General features: G+C 57.6%; 1 protein-coding gene across 6 annotated transcripts in view; it reads right to left on the bottom strand.

The window, feature by feature from the left end:
* Positions 1–9,688, bottom strand: part of SSBP3 (single stranded DNA binding protein 3) — a 53,772-nt gene extending 44,084 nt beyond the window's left edge. The window contains exons 1-4 of one of the 6 annotated variants that reach the window (XM_064455037.1): positions 9,310–9,688; positions 9,105–9,177; positions 8,845–8,906; positions 8,096–8,180 (exon numbers count right to left, since the gene is read on the bottom strand). In XM_064455037.1, coding sequence (XP_064311107.1) covers positions 8,096–8,180; positions 8,845–8,906; positions 9,105–9,177; positions 9,310–9,365 — 276 coding nt within the window. In that variant the 5' untranslated portion in view covers positions 9,366–9,688. The remainder of the gene's footprint in view (positions 1–8,095; positions 8,181–8,844; positions 8,907–9,104; positions 9,178–9,309) is intronic. The other 5 variants (XM_064455035.1, XM_064455034.1, XM_064455039.1 and 2 more) reach the window with 5 other exon arrangements.
* Between the last annotated feature and the right edge of the window lie 8,664 nt (positions 9,689–18,352).

Raw genomic sequence — 18,352 nt, 5'->3', positions numbered from 1 at the left:
CTCACAGCAAGCCTGTTTTAGGAGGAAAGGGGATGCCAGCCAACCGCTCGCCTTGGCAGGCACCCGTTGGTGCTGGACAATGTGCTTGGGTGCGATGGCAGCTTCACAGGTGGTAGCTGGGACAGGAGAAAAACCTATGTCAAGTAGCAGGGACCAGCTCTGGGGTGGCGTGCCTGCCAGGAGCACCATGGAATGCCGGCACCCCAGCTGTGGCAGGCAGGCTGCACTTGCCAGTGAGTCAGAACCGCTGCAGTGCATCCTCTGCTTCAGTTTGTAGCCGAAAAATCCCCATTATAGGTGCAAGCTCAGCCCTGTGAGGTTGTAAGAAACCAACTCAAATCCAGTGAAAATGGGAGGGAAAAACGCCCACCCCAAACCCTGTCTGAGGCAGGCAGGAGGGGTGGTGTGAGAGCTCATTTTCACTACAGAAAGCCGCCGCACCCCGGGAAAAGAGGCACCAGATCAAATGTTCAAGGGTTGATGCAGAAACATTAAGGAAAAAAAAATTAAAAAGAAAATGTTAGCTTAAGACACAGCCAGAGGTCTTCCTTTGGACTTTATCTTGAGGCGGCAGGCTGCAGCAGCATTGCCTTACACACAGACAGACAGACCGACCCCACAGCCTCCTGCCCAGCCCGGGGAACACAGGGGTAGAAATCACCTTGCTAAAAGCCAATGGTCACAGTGGCCATGGAGGAAGAAGAGCAAGGCAGGTGGGAGAGCACTCGATGGCCAGGCGTGAAGCACTGCTCTGCTCTGCCCCAAGCACACACACCTATATCTATCTATATATGTATGTATATCTTAAATCTGCATATTGCATAGATATAATTACATATACACACACACATATATGTTGCTTAATTCTGATATTAACAGCCTCCATGCATGCAGCATTAAACTCAAGCAGGAGAGTGGGCATTTCTCCTCCAAGAAAAGACATGATTTAAATGCACAAGCCTGAGACAAAAGAAAAACTGGCCTTACCACAGGGGGAGCTGCACCCCACCCATGCCCAAGCCTTACCCAAAGCCTCCCGGGTGCCCTTCTTGCCCCTGCCAGGCAGAAGGGGTGGCCATCACTGCAGTGGGATGCAGGGGTGGGAGCAGGGAGGTGGCAGTGGGTGAGGGGGCAGCTGGGTCCCACCACACGTGGGAAGTGGCACACACAAGCAGCCACCGTGTATTTTGGAAATCCCCCCTGACTGCACAGCTGTAGCTTTAAACTCAGCTCCTGGCAGTTGTGGCCACAAGCAGGAGTTTTGAGAGAGAAAAAAAAAATAAAAGAAAAAAAAACCAAAGCAAGGCGGAGGCGAGGTATTTGTTTACTTGCAAAGAGCCATTTTTGCTCCCCGCCAGCCTGGAGGAAAGCGTTGCTTCCGCCCCACTGAGCCCCCCAGCCCTGCGGGGGGGGGTCTCCCCTTGGGGCTCTGCAAGGTCAGGACTCAGAAGGAAAAGCTGCTGGGAAATAAGGGGGGATTGTGCTTGTGGTCACAGCTGAGCAGAAGCCTCGGTGGAAGTTTCATAACCTGACCCATGAGTGGGATGCTGGTGAGGTGGCCAGCTTCATGCACGTGGGGATACAGCCCGCTCTGTGGTCCCTGTGGGCAGAGCAGGGCAGACCTCTGGTACCAGCTGGGCTGGGACGCACCAGAGTGGGCACAAGCTGCTCCAGGTGCTGCACCTCTCCCTCTGCCATCCCCTCTGTTTATATGGATCTCAAAGGAAAACAGGACCAAATGCAGATGCAGCAGCTCCCCCAGCTCCTCTCTAGAGCACCCCCCGTCAGCAAGGGTTTCGCATGGCCGAGTGCCATTTAGGTGGTGCCGGCTCAGCTGCAGGGGCACGCATGGTGAAAGAGGAGAAAGAGCCAGAGCCCCCTGCCCACTCCCCAGGACCGGCTCTGGCAGCTGTTTCTAATAGATCCAGGAATGGCTTTACAAGAGAAAAATAGGGAACAAAAGGTAGGAGAAAATCCAAGTTTCCAAGGTAAGGAAGGAAATGATCAAGAGAACAGGAAAGCCTCACTCGTACCCAATACATGGCGTCCTGACCTAACGAACCTCCCCTCTGCCCGCCCCAGCAGGACGGGGAGCCCCCCCACCCCTCACCACCAGCCAGCCCCCCCAGCACAGCACTGCAGCTCACAGCCCCTCACCCTCTTTGTTCCTCCAGAGGGACCCCAGAAAGCAGGGGAGGGCAGGGCTGTGAGCTTTGTGCTCGCCCAGAGCCGAACATCTGCCGGGGGCGGCTGCTCCCCCCGCAGCCCACCACGCCGGCGGTGGGTCCCCTCGCCGGCCTCACCACACTCGCCCACGTGGCCACGGCTCTGCTGGGGCAAACAATGGGATGGCGCGGGCTGCCGTGCTTACCACGCAAGGCCTTCCTCCTCCTCCTCCACAGGCTTTGCCTGCTACCAGGAGCTGGCCCCTCTCAAGCACCGGGGGGATTAAAAAAAAGGAAAAAAATACAAAAAAAGCCACAGAAAATAAAGACTCAAATCTGCTTTGCTGCTACACATCAGTTCATAAAAGGCGACAGCACACTGCCCCATGCACACCGAGACAGGCAATGGGGATGGCAGAGCAGGACCTCCCCAGGTAGCATCCAGACACCTACCCCAGCACCCAGGGGGTCCCTGCCCATGGCACAAACCCCCACCTGCCCTCCCACAGTCAGACAGATTGAAGAAATCCACCCTCTCCTCCTGTCCCACCCCCAGAGCTTTTCAGAAGAAACCCCTCCCCGGACTGGAGCCAGAGAAACTTTGCATCTTCACACCATTTGTCGACATAAAATTCATCCCCTGCCTTACTTTTGCAGAGGCACTCAGGGTGGGGTGGAGGGGGGGAACGTCTGTTTCCATTTGAAACTGTCAAAATTAGCATTCAGTAATTAAAAATCACACCCTTTCTCTTAATAACCTAACCAGCATGATACAATCAGGTTGTGCCAACTCTTTAATCTAATTGACTAATTACAGATTTTAATTTAGTCAGTTACTGAACAACTGTTGACAATTTGTTTTCATTAGGGACAGAACAGGATAAATATTTAGGCTCCCCAGTCAAAGACTAAGACATAAGCTCTGGGCTCTGACCTCCAGTTTTATTCCGGCAGCTTCTCCACTGGCATCATCCACGGAAAGGTGCCACTCCGAAACGCCCCGGTCCCGCTGCTGGGCAGCGGGAAGTGCGGCAGCAGAGGTTGCTCCATCACGACAGCCAACATTGTTTAAAATATAAAATTAAACTAATCCAGCTTTGCAGAGAGCTCCAGTAAAAGCAAGGTTTAATAGACACCCAGGCTCACAGGTGGGATGGGCCCACCAGTACCCTAAACTGGGAGGGAAGGCTAAGCCCAACGCACTACCAGCAGAGGGAATTTCTGGGCTTTTTTTTGTTGTTGTTTTTGTTGTGCAGGGTTTTTTTGTTTTGTTTTTAAAAAGTGATGTGGAGTTTTGCAGCTGCTCCTGGCAGCCTGCCACTCCTGAAGGAAACTCCTCTCTCCGGTTACCTACTGGGGAACCCTGTCCCTGCAGAGCGGAGCTGGATGAAGCCCAGACAGAGTGTGGCCCTGCACGGAGATAGGGCAGAGCTGCACGTGCTGCCAGCCAAGCCCCGTGCTCAGGGCTCCGGTGATGCCCGTGGGATTCCCAGGGACCACACAAAGCTCCTGTCCCTGCATTGTGCCAAATCTGCCCCAAAAACACCTACTCTCCTATGCAACACATTTCTAATACACTGGCTGCAAAGGGCACACTGCAGAGGCACTCATGGACCACCACCAGACACCCATGGACCAACACTGTCACGCATCCTGGTTCCACACCCACCCCATGCAGCCGTGGGTGCTTGGAGCAAGAGTCTCGCAGCCTTTGCTGGTCCTGGAGCAAGACAACAGCTCAGCACAGGAGAGGTGACAGTCACGCCAAACCCCTCATGCATGAAGAGCATCTCCTCCCAGGAGGGGTTCCACATGGCCGTCTCGTCTGCCGAGGTGCCACACCATGACAGAGCCACACGCAACCCCAGGGAGCGGCAGATGCTGTAACAACAAGGATATGGCCCCCTGCAGCCTGGGGATGCCTAGGCAGCAATGCCAGGACAGGGCGCCTGTCCCACAGCCAGCCAAAGGACCACTTCGCACACCTTGCCTCCAGAGCGTGGCGGGAGGGCACTCACAGCAGGGAAATGGCTGGGTTTGGGGTTCACACTGCAGTGCCTGGGTGACACTCCCAGCCCATATTGCCAATGAGCCAAACCCCTCCAGCCCCTTCGGTTTCACCACATTCCCCACTGAGCAAAGTCTTGCACACAACACCAGCAAGCCTGGATGCAAGGTCCATCCCTCTCCAGGGGCCTCAGAAACCCCCTCACCAAGATCTCTATCCAAAAGGAACTGTTTCAGGTCGTGGGGAAAAAGGAGGAGCAGCCCTGGTTGTCCCCCACCAGGATGAGAGGACACGAGCCCCAAGCACACCATATTTTCCCAGACCGACTGCCACCATTCCAGCAGCAGCCACCCCCACTGCAGCAGAGCATCCTTCCAGAGCAAAGTTCGAAAGAACTGCAGCAGCTTTCCAAAGTTAATAAATAAATAAATAAATGTTTTGCATTAATGGCAAGTTGAAGCCACCTCTCCATAGACCTTGCACAGCCAAGAAAACATGATTTCAAATGCTTCCAAGTGTGGGTCCTTCTTAGGGAGGAGTAGAGGAGGGGAAGGATGAAGTCAAAGTCTCCGGCAGCCAAAGGCTACCCTGATTTTTCTCTCCTGTGTGTTGATGCTCCAAGCTAGCCATGCAGGCAGAGCAATACCACAAAAAGTATGCAGCAACAGCCAACTAGATTTAAGTTCATTTTCTGTAGCTTGAGGCCAAAATTGACTGAAGTGGTTCTGGTGATCAAGTTTTCTGCAATTCCCCTTTCTATGTATTAGCTCTTTGACAGAAATTCACTGCGGTATTTAAACTGGCAGTCATCACCACTAACTCAAATTGTATTGGCTTTCACGGCGTTGAAAAGCTCAACTGCGACCAGCCATCGGCCAATTCCCAGATAACGTGGTGGCTGAAATCCCCTGTCATGCTGAGCGATCCCATTGCAAGCTCGCCGGTTCCAGGAGTGTACCGTAATGCCAGCACGCTCACCATAAGGCTTTGGCTAGTGCAGGAGCGCAAATCAATGGCTATGGGTTGAGTTTTAGGAATTGATGGATGCATGTGGTACTTCTAATCTGGAGAAACCCCTTTGACACAGGTGGAAGAGGCTGACTTAATAACCCTCAGACCTGCACCGCTCATTAGCTGCATTAACAGTCAGACTGGCAGCCATGGCATTTCTCCTGGCTGCGCCGAGTGAATCCCCACTCCCATCACCCCTATTCCCAACAAGCACCTTTCAGCCAAGTCCCAGCAGCCTCTCGTCCCAGCTAACGAAAAAAACCTCAATGGAAAGGTAAAAAGCAGTATTCCTCAGCTGTGGCAAGAGCCCACAGCTTTCAAGGGTCTCCCCAGGAAAGAAGGGTGGGATTTCTCCTTCTTTTCCTCACTAAAAAGAGTTCAATATTAAAAACTGGAGGGCAAAATTGACGATTTGTCCTGCTGCTCCTAATAGTTTTCATACAGTTACACTGGGAAATGAAGTGGAAATGACACAGCATGCAAACCCCACCACCAGCACCCCACTGAGGCGCACTGCTGCCCCTCCTGAAGGCACATCTCCCAGACAAGCACCCCTCAGGCGCCAGCTACGGGAGGGCAGCGTGCCAAACCCCACCTGGCTCAGCACCACCATGCTGCTCCCGGAGCATCCCCGTTTTTGTCCTTAGAGCAGCACAGTAAATACATTGTCTTTGGGTAAATAAACACCATATCCTCGGCAAACGCTGAGCTGACTGCACAGAGGTTGCCTGTCACTGGCCAAGTGTAAATATGATGCTCTACAAGTCTGGGCCAAGGCTTATATTGGAATATTTTTAACCACAACCACCATATGAAGTGATTCATGACTCACTGGTCCAGCCCCATTTGGGGCTCGTACCCCATTTCAGCTGCCATGCACCGCCTGATGGGTTGCGGTGTTTGGTGCTTGACAAAAACCTGCTTATTGGCTCCAGTACCCATCAGTGAGGCCAGTCGCCGCGCTCACCAGCGGCATGCCCCGGCACAGAGGCTGGCGAGAAACAAGGCGCTATTCACGCTCTCCCAGTTATCATTCGGTTCTTCGGTCAATATTTAAGTTTTGGCCAGGTAGGTCCCTCGCCCTGTAAAGTACACGTTGTGCCGGGAAAACACCGCTCCTCGGAGAGGGAGCGCATCACAAGCATCTGCCACCAGCCACACCAGGAAGAGATGCACAACTCCCGTTTTGAGGCCAAAACGTGCCTGGGGGAATCAAACCAGTGCCACGAAGCCAAAGCATGGGGGAGTGAAAAATCTTCTTACAAGTCTTTGCAGTAAAACCCAAAAGGTAAAGCACTTGGGGCTGTTACAAAACTGCATTACACTGAGAATTAAAAACAATCAGGATTGTGTCTATTTACTGTAAGCTTAAAGCAACATGTATTAAAGAAGTTTATGCGAATCATCTAATGCACTCAGGCCTATTGTTAGAATTATTACCAAGCAAAAAAAAAAGATTAATTTCTCTAAATACACTAAATCCTCAGACATGACGAGGAGACTGCTGTGAACGGAGCATTACCATGTCTTGGTTGCTAATGTCATCTTCACCTGTGGCTTTGCTGCCTGAAGATCTACCTTTGCCTTGCTCCTGGTGAGCCTGCTGTCCCAACCAGGCTCCACAAAACCCCAGAATTTGGCACAAAACGCCCCTGAAGCAAGCAGCTGCCCACACTGAGCTGAGCACTGGTGGATGTGCCACCAGTTGTCAGCTTTGACTCTCGGTTCAGGAGTTCACCATCTTAATCCGACCCAGTAAAAACAAGCAATGCAGAGAACAGCCATAGGGATGGACAGGCAGACAAACCCCCACCTAACAAACACCCAGACCCATTTCCCCCATGCCCTGGCAAGACAGGCATCTTTCCACCCTGGGCAGAGAGGAGAGGCAGCTCAGCAGCCAGCCGAGTCTCTCCAGCACTGGCCGGCACTGCCCGTGCCCCAGGGTGACCGCTGTGTCCAGCGCTGGCATGCAGGAGTGCCGCAGAGGTCCCGAAGACGCTCGCCCGGCACTGCTCACTGGCAAACCTTGCACATCCCGACCCAGGCATGTTGAGGCAACAAGAAACTCGGGAAGGGAGGAAAAATGGTTTCCATACCATAGGCTCCCTGGAGCAGACAAAACCAGCTCCTGCTACAGGGTTTAAACTCACTTGACTGGGGTCCAAGCCCGCAGCCAGGTGACTAATCCTTTGATGCAAATTCTTCCCGACACTCTGGATGCGGGCAACACGCATGGGACAGGAGTGGGCAGCCCACCCATTGCCCACTGGAGCCGATGTGCCACTCACCCACGCCAAGACGTGTCTTTTTGGGAGGCACCTCAGCACCGGCATCCCGCCCCAGAAGCATCACCCCAGGGTCACACTAACACCTCTGCAGAGGACAACCCAAAATACTGACAGACAAAATGTACAGAGTCAACCGAGGGGGGTCTGCCACACCATCTTCAACAAGCAAACACCTCCACCTGGCTGGTTTTGAGGGAGGATCGGACAACCAAAGAAGCCCCCAGCCTCACCAAAGGCAGGGAGATATTCATCATGGCATTCAACAGCATTTTGGGGAATCCCTCCCACCTCCCCACCGCAAGCCAACCCCTGCCCACCCTCCGAATTGTCCTCAGCATGAAATATCACACCATCGACCCTCTAGTAAGCCCTTTACTGTCCATTGCCATGCAAAACTGCTTAATTCTACCAGTAGCCTGAATGCCTTTAAGTGCTTAAGATAAGTATCTGAGCTAATTTACATAATTGCAACATTATGAAATAGTGTTCAGTCAAATCAGAACATTGTTGGTTAAAAAAACACGCTTTTGCCGGTCGGTTACGTGGGCTCTCGGTGCGCTGGAGAAGCCGGAGCTCCCCAATGCTGTAATTACCGCGAGGATTAGAAACTTGTTACTCACATAGTCATGAAAGGCTTTCGCTTCACTCGAATGTTCACAAGTGTCTCGCCTTTCGGGAGCTGCGCAGTAAAGGTCCCAAAACACGCTGCATGGCGGAGAAAGTCAAGAGAGGAGGCAGTCACTCACCGGGGCTCGGCACCGAGCCGGCGGGGGGTCACCGGAGGTGAGCAGCTTCCCACCGCGGCGGGCCCACGGCCGGGGAGGGGCCCCGCGCCCGAGCTCGGTGCCACCCGGGCCCCTGGAAGCGCCTGACCCGGTGCTGCTGCCCCCGGGATGGCTGACGCTGGGTGTTTTAAGAGGCAAAAGCAGCCTTTAAGGGGTAACAACCGCGGCACTTCGAGGACCTCTCCAGCCCCGGCAGCAGGGCCGCCGCCTCGCCCTGCCTCCCCCCGGGCGCCCCAACGGCCCCGCCACAACCCGGCCGCCCCGGCGGCTTTCCGGCCCGCTGCCACCGAGGGCTGCCAGGCCCGCCCGCCCGCCGGCGCTGCCCGCCGCCTCCCGCGGGGCCAGGGCTGGCTCCGCCGCGCCTCGGGGAGCGGGAGCGAGGAGCCGGGGCGGTGCGGGGGCTCGGCGAGCCCCACGGCGCGCCGCTGCTGACTCACGCCGTCGCCGGGGCTTTACCCGGTGGGGCCGCGTTCTGCCGGTACGGCCCCCCTCCACCCAGGGCTGCCGGGCAGCCTGGCCGCTCCCACCCGCGACAGGGCTCCGTGGGGTGCTCCCCCCCGCCCCGCCCCGCCCCCGGCACTTACCACCACCAGGAGTGCAGGAAGCCGGGGGGCTCGCCCAGCGTGATGTTCTTCTCCCACCGGATCTGCGGGCGAGAGGAAGGCGGGGGGGGGGGGGTGGAGGGAGGTTGGGAGGGGGTGGCGGTGAGGGGTGGGGGGTGGTCACGAGTGGGCGTGGGCCCCCACGCGCGGCGACCCCCCGGCGCCGCCGCCGCCCCGCGCAAGATGGAGGGCGGGCGTGCGTGCGGCGGCGCACAAAGGGCGCGGGGGGCGGCGGGGCTCACCTCGGACAGGAAGGTCTGCGCCGACTTCTGGGCGCCGACGTGCAGCAGGTACTCGTAGACGTACAGCGCCAGCCTGCAACAGCCGAGCGGCGGGTCGGCGGCGGCGGTGGGGAGAGAGGAGGAGGAGCCCCCCCCCCCGCCCCGCACAAAGCCGCCCCGCCGCCACCCCGCTCCCCCCCGCTCCTCCCGCCGCCGCCGCGCTTACTTCTCCCGCGCCTGTCCGTCCGAGGGCACCGCCGAGCCCTTCCCTTTGGCGAACATGGTCCGCGCTGAGGAGGGGGGGCGGCCGCCGCCGCCGCCGGGAGCCGCTCTGCCCGCCGCTGGAGGAGCGCCGGGGGCTGTCAGAGCGCCGGCCGCCGCCGCGCCCCCATCGCCCCGCCGCTGCCGCTCGCTGCGCCCGCCGCGCCGCTGGCCGCGCACCCGAACGTGGCCGCGCCGGGCACCGCCCCCCCCGCCGACGGGCGTACGCCCCCGCCAATCACTGGCGAGTGTGGGCTGGGCCGATCCGCGCCACGCCCCCCCTCCGGAGGCGGCGGGCAGCCTCCCGCGGTGGGGAAAGAGGGAGGGAGAGCGGCGACGCGCGGTCCTAGCGTTCTCCCGGCTCAGCGGGCGGGCGATGCGACTATCCAGGCACTGCGCCGAGCCGTGGCCCTTTAAGGCGCCGGGCCGCGGCGCGCAGCGCCCGCTGATTGGTCGGCGCCGCGGCAGACCTCGGAAGGGGGGGCCTTGAAACCGCCCGCCGGGCGGCAAAGGGGGGGTGGGGGGAGCGCCTCGGTGCGCCCGGGCGGGCGCTGCCTCTGGCCGCGGCGCCGGGCGGGACCCGCGCCGGCCCCCGCCTCCCGTCCGGCCCCGGCGGGTCCCGCCCGGCGCCGCGCACCCCAGCCCCGCGCTGCGGGCGCGGTTAGCTCACGGTTGGGAGGCCTGGCTGTGAGGAGCCCTGAGGGGAGCCTGGGGTCGGCCCCCCGGCTGCCAACTTGAGCACCGCCAGTCACGGGGCGAGGCTTGCGGTGGGGCCTCGGTGGTTGTTCTGCTTCGCTGCCCTTAGAAACGAGGCGGGGGGGGGGGCTGTTCCCCCCCCCCTTGGGTGGGAGGGCTGGGGGGTGCTCTGGCCGGGGGGGGGGGGGGGTCCCTTAGGGTGCGCCGTGGAGAGCCCTTTTGCCTCTCACGGGGGGTTTGATGGAGGCTCGGGCAGGACCCGCTGCACCCCAGAGCACCCCTGCGCTGGAAGGCCGGGGTTTGCACCCCTCGCCCCCCCGCCCCCCGAGTGCCGTTCCTAGGGGCACGCAGGAGCCCAGGAGCCAAACTAACCGCCGCTCCCGGGTTCCGGTGGCAGTTTCCACGGGAACGGATGTTGGAACAGCACAAAATTACGGGCTTCAAAGAGCTCTTCCCCCCCTGCCCTGGCCTCACCTCTACCTCCAAAATGACTCGCCGAACAAAAAGCCAGCGGAGATGGAGGCGGCGCGCTGGGTAGGGGTTATGCGATCAGTTGCCGATCGTTAAGATCGGGCGGTTACGCGCGCGCATCGAGCCGCGTGCTGCAAAGCGCCGCAGAGCTTCAGGAGTTCGAGCGGGGCCGTACGCGCCGGGCAGCCGTGCTGCGGGGGCAGCGAGGCTCGGGGCGGTGGCGTGGGGCGTAGGAGGAACTCCTCCGGCGGCGGGTAGTGCTGCTGCGCCCCGTGGGAACGTTCACGGCCATCGGGACCTGCCTGAGCAGGGCCAAACTCGCTTTAAAGCAAGGTTTAAAACAAACGTGGGGGGGGGGGGGAAGTATTCTTGCAATGCGGTAGGTCGAAAAGGATCAAAACTTGAAGGCATCTGAGCTCCTCACTTTGGAGAGAGAAAACCTTGCGCTTCGCACAACTTCTGCTGTGCAGCGTGGGGGCCAGGGTGACAGCGGAGGTGACGAGACAGGCTTTAAGGTCTCTGCTCCATGCACACCACTGCAGCAGAGACCAGAGGGCCTAGGCCAGGCAAATCCCAGACTTTGTGTCTGCTGAGCTTTCGCATCCCTCTGCTCCTCTGCTGGACCAAAGAGCTCAAAAATAACTGGGAGCCTCCCCTGGGACTGAGGCTATGGGATAAATTTGACCCTCTGGCAGCATGTGAGGCGTTCGCTAAAATATCCCTGGTTAAAAATAATACCATCGTATTCTGTACCTTCTGCATGGAGGTGGAAAGCGTTAGTGCCACCGGCGTGATCGACGCCGTGCCCTCGGCAGCAGAAGGGCCTCTCTGTCCCCAGAATACAACCCTGCCCAGCTCCTATTCATCAGGATTTTGTTCTCTTTTAACTCATTGATTTTCTGGGATGGGTAACTAGACAAAACCCAGCCACCTCCTTTCCCCAACCCTTGGGGTTGCTTGGGGCATGAAGCAAGCCCAGAGAAACACGATGGTAGCAGGATCTCTGCCTCCGTAGATGCCTTCAGAAGTCTGATTGCAGGTTTCCAGCCAGGAGGGGAGGCCATCTCTGAGATGCTCAGAGGAGAGAGCAGCCTGGGGGGGCCAGAAAGCTGCCTCGGCTCTCCCTCCTCTCCTCCGGACCAGCTCCGGTTCTCGGCTGTTGCTAGGGGAGATGGAGAAGAGCCATTAATGGAAAGCTTCCCGTAAGCGGCACCAAAAGAAAGTATCAAAATTGCCATCCCAGGGCGGCAGAGCCTGACCTGCCAGCTGCCAAACGCCAGCACAGCAAGGGTGGAAACTCCCAGCTCATGTGAATTCACCAGGTACCAGCCCTGCCTTGGCATCTTCTGCGACCTGATGATTAGAGCAAATTATAACCCGGTGCTTTGGACCAACTTAGCTAAAGATCAGAAGGGAGACTAATTTCATATCATCACCACCGCAGAACACAATTAAATGGCTCTGCAAAGTTTTAATGCAAGTTATGACAAGAAATTTAGGAAAAAAAGAAATCCCCACACCCGAAGCCAGCAGCTCTGTCTAGCCGAGACACAGGAGGACGTACCAAGGCTACCAAGCACTCCCAAAGCTCGGAGGATGACCTGTGGGCTGCCTTACTCGGCCGGGCGTTCTCTTTGTTGGGCGTTTTTCTTGGGCTGCAGTAATTAGGGCATCAGAATTCATTAAAAACCCCAAACCAAGAGCCTAGCTGGTTGTTTTAACCAGCCACCTGTGGATTTCTCCCAGCCATTGGGGTGCCTCCCTTGCCAGGGCTGCGTTGCACAGCACCCACCTGGTGGTTACCCAACAGACCCTGCTCTGCTGAGCCCAAAGGCAGGAGAAGGTGCCCGCTGCTGCAGGGGAAAAAGCAGAGTCCCTCGGGCACAGCAGGGGGAAGGCGTGAATGCACCGGGCACTGCCGGCAGCTCGGCCGGGGCTGCTGTGGGATCCCCGTGGGCAGGGATGCGCAGCAGGAAGGACAGGTTTGGGAGGGAGTAGCTGTGGGAAGTGTGGCCTCTCCATGTTGCATATTAACGCTCCGCATGCTTTAATTGCGGTGGGACCTATCGTGCGGAGCCATTAGCATGCAATGCAGAGGAACACGTATTTTTGGGATGCCTGCCTGGCTCGCAGACTCTGAGCCACGGGGAGGCGGTGGGCCGTGGGATGCAGGGAGAGGTGTCTCGTCCCCGCCCAGGGATGCCGCTGGAGTCGCAGTTCCTTCCTCAAGCCCCTGAATCATCCCCGCTGCCATCTGCTGCACCCTCGCTCTTCCCCACAGATGTCCTTCTTCCTTCCCCAGAAGGAGATGAGAACTGAGGACGAGGTGCCAAACGCAACTTCAAACAGCATCTAATAAAACACGGGATTAATTTCTTCTGACTGGTGTTCAATGGCTCTGATTAAGCAGAGCAGGATTTAATTAGCTTGTTTGGACTGCCTCAAAACCTGTGCCAAAGGTGGGGGAGTCTCAGCAGCTGGGTTCCCCTGGGCTGCGACCATGAGCCGATGGGGGCTGGCAAGACTTTCCTCCTGTGGAGCAGAGCCTGCTGCCTGCCCTGCCAGGCTGGCAGATCCTTTGGGAACCCCGAACCACCCTTCACCACCTGGGACAGGTGCCCTTGGCTGTGCTTAATCCCAGTGACACCCATGGGGCAGGCATGGGGGGATGGGGAGGAGCAGGACGGGGGTGATGGGGACACAGGTTGGTGGACCCACCAAGGGGGCTCTTCTGTCTTCCCAAACTGTGTCTCATCCTCTAAGCCCCAGGCCTCTCAGCATAAACCAAACTTGCCCTGCCACAGAGTCCTTGAATTTAAAGTAACCCTGTTCTCTCCCTTATTTACTACCAGTTGCTGGCTCCTCTCCTCTCCCTCCGCCTGTCTCCTTTAACCCATTTCATTATCTATGCTAGCTTAGGCTTGTCTACGTGGGAACATCATGGTGAAGTTATTGCAAAATAGATGGGCTGTGAATGTAAAGCGCGGCAGCTATTCCCCAGCAGCTCCCTGCGTGGCAGCTTGGATTCCTTACCCGCAATACCTGCATTAACCTCGGCTGCATGCAGGCACTGCAAAGTGCCGAGCAGAAGCACCCATGTGGGACGAAGCTCCCCAGCTTTCCCCAGCTGCAGGGAAGGCAGGGATACAGCACTGCATTCCCAGAGCTGGCACTCCTGGGCTTTTCATTCTGCGGGTCCCCGTCCTTTCAGAGGAGACAGAAGGCTTGAAGGGAGAAAGCACCAAAGATAACAGCCGGGGAGCAGGACTTTCCTGACTGAGGAGCATGGACAACATGTGAGCCCCAAACTTGCACTCTCAGGTGTGGTTGGATGCCCAAAGAACGGAGTGAGCTGTGCAAAGGCAAAACCCAAAATGTCAGATTCTCATCACCCCATAGCCCTGACAAAGTGTCATCTCTACCCACTGCCTGCCAGTGCCAGCTGCTCTGGGTGGGTCAGGTCCTCCTGGTCTCCACCCGCCTTGCCACTTGCCTACATCTCCCTGCAAGGGATGATTTGCAATTAAATATCCCCTCCCCAAGCAAGCCAGCATGCAGGAGCTTCGGTCCTGCCCTGCATGGTGGCACAGTGATAAGCCCCAGCCTGGCTCCCACCGGTGACAATGGCATTGCTGTGCTGTGCTGTCTGTGTCTGACCCTGCTCATTCCCTGTGTCTGGACTCCGGTGGCAGCTACGCGGGGCCAAGCAGGGCACTGGTGTGGGGTGAGGATGCTGCAGGGGTTACATGTAAGTGCTGCCTGCAGGTCTCCTATGGCAATGGTATAGCAGAGACCTTCCTGGGGGGTCCCAGCAGGGCTGTGTGTGCCTGCAGCCCCTACAGATAATGGGATGGTGCCTGCCTTGGGGTTTGCCCCTCTACAGACTATCCATCATCCCACAGGGATGGCCTCCAAGCTGTGCCACCTGCCACCTGGCATCTGCTGTTCTCAGGGGAAGGGTCATAGCCTTGCCAGGGTAGCAGCAGTTGTCAACTGCCTCAGGACCCATCCAGAAACCCCATTGCACTAAGTATTTGCAGTTTAACATCAGTGGTTTCCTTACCCCCCTGCCCTTGGCAAGGAGGGGTTTAGGTGGGGAGCGGGTGCCTGGCCGGCGTGACAGGATCTGAATCCAGCTCTGCTGGGTCCAGACTCGAGCCTCCTCAGTCTGCTGGGGCAGTGCCTTTGGGTCCTATCACTCCTATTTCTTCTCTGGGCTGAGTCCCTTATCTGTCACCTCTTCCATCTGTCCCCGCCTGATACGCGCCGCCGGCAGTGCCCTGAGCCAGCCGCCCCCGCCAGTGCTGTGCAACAGGCAAGAGTGTCTCTTCAGCTCCGCTTTCCTGGGACGCGTCGTGGAGCTGGCTGGAGGGTGACCTTGGGCTTCAGAGCAGACATCCCTCCTGCTGCCACCGGCCCCACGGGTGCTCCCACACCAGGGCAGACGGGTGCTGGGTGGAGCTGTAAATCTGCTGCGAGCACAGTGGCAGCATGTGTATTTATTTTAGCAGCTTTATTCTAGGCAAAAAGCTGCTGCAGGGTGAGCTGTGGCCCAACTGGCTCCACTGCCTGCAAGGGTTTCGTCCGCCACTCTTGGGAGCTTTTTGGGAGGAAGGGGGACCTCAGGAGATGGAGGAGAGGCTTCCCAGGCAGCAGCCTGCCATAGGAGCCAGCATCCTCCAAGGTTTCAAAACCAGCCCTTGCTGCTCAGAGGCCTTGCCCTGGCTCTGCCTCGCACACCCATCTGTGCACAGTCACCACGCTTCCCCACAGGCAGAGAGGGGACCTGGCCAGCACTCATCGATCCCGTTGGCTGCAGGATGCTGCATGCATCGAGCTCACCCTGAGGACGTGGACCACACACCCTTTCCCACTCCGTCACGGCACTGGGCACCCCTTTTCCTAACTCAAAAAGAAAGCCTTTTCATCAAGCCCATGTTTTCCTGGCTTGCACCTTCGCTTTGTTATATGGAAATGCTGTGACTGGCTCTCCCCCTCTGACCTTCAGGCGGGGAGCTGCTTCCCCCACACCTGCTTTCACCTTTACTATTTTAAGCACGGTCTCTTCCTTTTCCCTCTGAGCACTCATCGTTTGCGTCTAGCCTGCATGACTTGCTGACCCAGCACTCCTGCCCGCTCCTTTATCCATTTTGCCTCCATGCATAATGTGCCTCCGTAATCTTTCCTAGGAAGGACATGCAGAGTGGGGCCATGGTGTCGCATTGGGGGCCATGACCGCACAGGGGTCCCTGTGCACTGGCCCGTGCTTCGCTCAGGGTCCCATGCTCACCTCCTGCACCTGGGTTTTCCTTGCCATCCACCCTGGTACTTGGCCCAGACACCTCCAGGGATGTGGGAAACCCTAAAATACCTAATTAGGGGGCTGCCTGCAGGACAGCAATGCTCCTGCGCGATGCCCCCGCACTGTGCCGGCCGGCTCATTGGCCCCAGGGACCTTTTCACTAAGCCACACTCAGAGCTGTCAACACCCTCCTCACATCCTTGCCCTGGCTGCAGCCAGATGCATGGGGAGTGGACGGGTTTGCAACTGCCTGCAACAGCCATGGGGGGAACATCAGCCCAGATGTGAACAACAGCCCAGACGTGAAGAGCCCGGATATGTACAATGGCCCAGATGGGAACTACAGCTCTGCCCACTCCACAAGCCAAGGGATGCTTTGTGCAGGGGCTGCTGCCCCAATGCTTCCCTCCACTCCAAAATCTCTTGTCCTGCCCGAGGTGCAGCCTCCGGGGCTTTGCTGTGCCCGTGGTGTGCCCCCAGCCGCTGTCGCCATCCCACCCAGGGAGAAACACGAGAGCCATCGCACAAGACCCAGCCAAAGCCTCTCCTGTTTTGATCAGCGTAGGCGTAGGCTGCTAACCGCAGGGCCTCGTTAGCTTAATGAATGAATTTCAAAGCTGGGCTTTTGGATGAGTTTTGGGCATACAGCAAACTCTTTAGGAGTGCCAGGCTAGGACACGGTCTTGGTGTCTCCGAAAAGCCTCATCTTCTGGTTTCTGAGCGAAATAACCAAACCAGGAGATTCTCATAAAGAAAATCAGCAAAGACAACTACTTTTATATGTGCGCTTAAGTATTTAGGTCAGTATTTTTAGAATAAATAGCCGTGGGTTGGTTCCTATCTTTTCACTTTCATTTTTCACACTTCAGCTTCATTTTCCCGAATCTGGTTATACTGAAGCAGCAATTGGGTTTTTCAAAGCACTCACACCTACCAGTGTGCTGACCTTGCTGGCTCCTGTTTCCCCACCGGCTCCTCTGGCCTTTTCTTCCCCCCTGAGCTATTAGCACAATTACAGGCTGAACCCGGCCCCCTCTGCCTTAAAGATTTCCCTGAGAGCGGACAAGCGAAGGGAGGGAAGGGCTGCGGGAGGGTCGACTCTGCAAGGGGGTGGGGAGCTTTGCTGGTCTGAACTGGGAAGGGGGTGCACGTGGTGCATGGCTGTGGTCCACAATGGATGCGTGTGGCTCCGTGTGGCGCTCCGAACCTGCACCCAGTGCCACCCAGTCCCTTCCCACACCAGGAAGAGCCCCGGCCGCGAGATGGGCGTTGCACCCTGCAGCCTGCTATTAAAAGCAAACCATCTAGAAGAGTCCTTCAGAGTGAAAGCAGCTTTAAAGGAAACATTGGCAGTCTCGTTTGGCTGCAACAGTGCCTGCTTTGCTAACGGCCTCCAAAATTAGAAGAGGCTCAGAAACTTAGGATGGATGTTACTGCAGCAAAGTGCGGAGGGAGGGCGAGGGGGAGGCTCAAGCCTGCTCAGCCTCAGCTGTGCTTCCGCAGAAATCAGGCTGTTGCTCCATAGCCCATAGATACAACCTTTTTTTTTTTGGGGGGGGGAGGATAAGTTCACTGTGGGAATGGAGCACGGGGAGTAACGCCTGGCCGGCACGGAAATCCAGGGTGCACATGTGCGGCTGGAAAAAGCAGCAATCTCCACTGTACTAAACATGCTCCACAGGAGTGACGGAGATGTGCCAAAGCCTCTTCCTGACTTAGCTCCTAATAAACACACTGTGGATGGGAAACAAGCCTTCAGCTTTCTCGGGCGTGGGTGAGCAGAGAGCCTGCCCCGGTGATGCTCCATCCCCACAAGCTGGAGGAGCCGGGGGGCGCAGGGCACATCCCTGCCGGTCCCTGGGGCTGGGGCTGGGCTCCTGCCCACCCTGCATCACTCGAAGGGGAGTTTATCCCGAAATAAAGCTCTCCTCCTCCCAAGCTCAATGTCTGCTTCACCTCCAAGAGTTATTCACAGATAAACTCCATAAATTTGGGGGACAGCCATTTTATCACTCCTGGCAGCTCTGTGCATTGCCTGCCACAAGGTGAAGCCAAGGGAACTGGGAAGGGATGGAGAACCAGCTCCCCAGAGAGCTGGAGCATCGGAGTGCCTGGCCAGGATTTGCTCCGCTCTGAGGCAGCTGGGGCCACAGGACGGCTGTATCCTGCCCCAGCTGTCGCTGCCTGCCTGGGGTTTCTGAGGCTTTGTTAGATGCAGGGAGGCGTGAGAGCAGCAAACCTCCTCCTCTGCCTTCCCTCCATGGATGATTTATTTCAACACGCAACTCCAGCCTGTTTTGCTGCATCACTCCAGGCGCTTTATTGCCTCTGGCCTGGGCTGGCGACATCCCTGCACCCAGCCCTGGTGCCTGGGAGCAGAAAGGAGCCCTCAGCCCCTGCTGCTGGGGCTGGTGATGATCCCAAAATGCTCCCAAGGTTGGGTGGTTCATTGCCCTTTCCTGACCTCCTGCAGCAGCTCCACTTCTCCCAGCCTGTTCCCTGAACTGTCAGTCCACCGCTGCCTGCTGGCTCCCACCCG

Source organism: Phalacrocorax carbo, chromosome 6, assembly GCF_963921805.1.
Source record: "Phalacrocorax carbo chromosome 6, bPhaCar2.1, whole genome shotgun sequence".
NCBI classification, from domain to species: Eukaryota; Metazoa; Chordata; class Aves; order Suliformes; family Phalacrocoracidae; genus Phalacrocorax; species Phalacrocorax carbo.
The sequence above is the reverse complement of the archived record's forward strand: the minus strand, read 5'-3'. Positions and strand labels throughout refer to the sequence as shown.